Below are 2,998 nucleotides of genomic sequence, written 5' to 3' on the forward strand. Positions count from 1 at the left end.
TGGTATAGCCACCTGCAATGCTGGCTTCCCACAGAGGTGCCAGTTCAAGTCCTGGCTGTTCCACTTCTTATTCAGGCTCCGTGACAATGGCCTAGGAAAGCAGCTCAAGATGGCCAAGTGCTTGTCCCCTGGCACCCATGTGAGAGACCCAGATGAACACCTGGCTCCCTGACTATTGTGGCTATTTGGGGAGTGATCCAGCAGATGGAAGATCTCTCTCTTCCACTCTCTTTCTCTCTCTTTAACTCTGCCTTTCAAATAAATAATGAATCTTTAAAAAAAAAAGCAATCTTAATTTGGACATTTGAAAGAGAAACTAAATACAGGACAATATTCTAGATAACACAATAGAATCTTAAATTCTTGCCCATTGCAACTTAAAATAACTGCTTTACATCTTCAGAGGAATGCTATTATTTTAAGGCACGTTTAAATCATGTGTAGCTTCTATGCTATGCAAACTCATAATGCTTGGTTATAGAAATTGAGTAAGGCAGTAAATTTTTAAAATTGCATTTTATAAGAAGGCATATGGTACAGCTTAAAGAATTTAGAGACAGCAGTAAAGGTATTCAAAATGCATGGGTATGAGGGCATTTCTTCCCAATGAACAAAATGTTAATGAGCGGCTTTTATACATATCAGTTGATAAAATACACAAACATAATTATGTGGGGTTTGCCACACCCATGACAGGAGGTGTATAAAAAAGTCCTGTGGAAGGAGAGAAGTTCATATTCCGCAAGCAAGCACTTTGCTCTCACGTAAGACCTCAGCATTGGCTACCATGAGCTACTACTACGGCAACTACTATGGTGGCCTGGGCTATGGGCTTGGAGGCCTAGGCTGTGGCTACTTTAGAGGTCTTGGCTGCGGTTATGGCTCTGGCTATGGTGGTTATGGATATGGCTGCTACCGCCCATGTTACTATGGAAGATATTGGTCATGTGGCTTCTACTGAGAAACTTCGCCCCAGATTGAAGACTACCAGCTAATTTTTCTCTCATTGATTCTACTTTTTGATTTTTTTTCCCTTCTATTAGTAGGTGTCTCTGCTGCATTGAATAATTATACAACTCCAGATTACTATGATAACACTTCAGATTTCAATGTGACAGTATTGACTTAATAAAAATGTGGACTTGAGACTTGCATTGTGGTGCAATGGGTTAAGCCAGTGCTTGCAATGTTGCCATCTCATATGGGCATTGGTTCAAGTCCTGGTTGCTCCAGGACTTGATCCTGCTCCCTGTTAATGTTCTTGAGAAAGTGGAAAAAAAATCACCTAAGAGCTTGGGACCCTGCATCCATGTAGGAGACTTGAATGGAATTCTGGGCTCCTTGCTTCGACCTGACCCAGCCCTGGCTTTTGAGGCCAATTTGGGATTGAGCCAATGGATAGAAGATCGATTTCTCTCCCCCTCTCTGTTCCTTTGCCTGTCAAGTAAATAAAATAAATCTTAAAAATAAAATCAATAAGACTTGTCCTTTTAATTTTGGGGGCATTTATTATTTGAGTCATCATTCTCTTTTTGCATAATATATTTTAGCCCACCTCTCTTCCAAACGGTTCTGGTGTAAAAATGTAAAAAATTCCTTTACATGAAATCTAAATTGGTATTTGAAATATAACATAGTTACATGTTCTATCCCTCATAAATAGAAGGACGATATGTTTGTGCGTGCATGCCTCTCTTTGCAATATGTGCCTGTGTGCTTTGTGAAACCCTCCTAATGATGGTGTTATGCTTATAATACTAGGTAACCACAAGAGTAGCAAGAATTACCAGTTTTCTTCAGACTAAACTACATCTCGACAGATGCAACTGCAGCTATTTTTGACCAAACCTCTGTCTTCATGTGGGATCATTAGGCCATGCTATTACCCCGTTTACTTCTTTTGTACTCCAAGTCATGCTGTCTTGCTTTTTTCAAGTCAAACATGTTCTATTGTGCTGTTGGAGGCTGTGTTCTTAATAGATTTCTTCTCCCGGGCTGCCCTTTTGGCCTCAAATGACAACTGAAGGAACTTAAACAGCCTTCAAGTATCACATAGCCATTGGCCACTTAAATTGCCATTGTTATTTCCAGATGCATAGAGTTCTACCCTAGCATTCAGAGGTGTGGTTTTCTACACAGGTCGCACAAATAGACATTCATCATACTATAGATGTTTGTTCCTGAAAATTCCCTAAAAATCTATTTCCCAATATGATTACTGCTATTTTCATGAGAAGACCAGTTAAGTTTCTACAATTTTATCTATGATTTTGTTTAAAAGGCCATAAAGCCCAGCTATTATACATATAGGTGTCATTGTAATTTCTATTTCTATGCTTCCGGAAGTATCTGCGTTGTCTGGAGTTGCTGTTTATTTATGGTTTGTACCTCCAGTTGGTGTCTTTACCTTCTTCACTCTTGCTCCATCAGTTTTAAAAGACTTGATTCATTGAGGACAAATAGTGGAACTTATGGACCTCTTTTGTCTTCTCTCATGAAATATTGCTTTCAGTTGTCAGAATCTTTTAGAATGCTTTTAAAATGGATGGTAGGTTTTGAGAGACAAGGGCTTCCAGTTTCTAACCACACAATAGGTCAATATTGGATCTAGCTACAAAATAGTAAAAGACAGTGATATCCTTAGCATTGGATTCAATAATCTGAACTGATCAAAGATAGAAGCAGATAGAATCTGGCACAAAAAAGGTGGAGAGGAGAAATCCCTGATAGATGCCACATTTGATTTCCTTCAAGAACATTAGAGGGTCATTACAAAGTTGATCTCTATTTGTTTTACTGAAAATATTGGCAATGAGTTCCTTTAATTGCTAACTCATAAAACAGTAGGCTCAAATATCATTACCAAAATGTAAACATAAGAGAATATGCCACACCAAGTCACATTTCAGGACATCAATAACAGAACTTCTGTGAACTTGTCAAAATAATTATATAATAGTTCACAAATTGATATTTTTAGATTTGATTATTGTTTACA

The 2,998-nt window shown here is 38.2% G+C and overlaps 1 protein-coding gene across 1 annotated transcript; it reads left to right on the forward strand.

Annotated features, from left to right (window-relative positions):
* Window positions 1-758: 758 nt before the first annotated feature.
* Window positions 759-1,431, forward strand: LOC149126916 (keratin-associated protein 20-2-like). Its single transcript, XM_089330348.1, has one exon. It carries the CDS (start codon window positions 788-790, stop codon window positions 959-961), a length of 174 nt encoding a protein of 57 aa, XP_089186474.1. The 5' UTR covers window positions 759-787; the 3' UTR covers window positions 962-1,431.
* The last annotated feature ends 1,567 nt before the right edge of the window (window positions 1,432-2,998 follow it).

Source organism: Oryctolagus cuniculus, chromosome 4 (assembly GCF_051225735.1).
Source record: "Oryctolagus cuniculus isolate XC-2025 breed Fujian yellow rabbit chromosome 4, ASM5122573v1, whole genome shotgun sequence".
NCBI lineage: Eukaryota > Metazoa > Chordata > Mammalia > Lagomorpha > Leporidae > Oryctolagus > Oryctolagus cuniculus.

Bases quoted from the DNA above. Each gene is read 5' to 3' on its own strand.
- LOC149126916 (XM_089330348.1), top strand. From the start codon at position 788: ATGAGCTACTACTACGGCAACTACTATGGTGGCCTGGGCTATGGGCTT.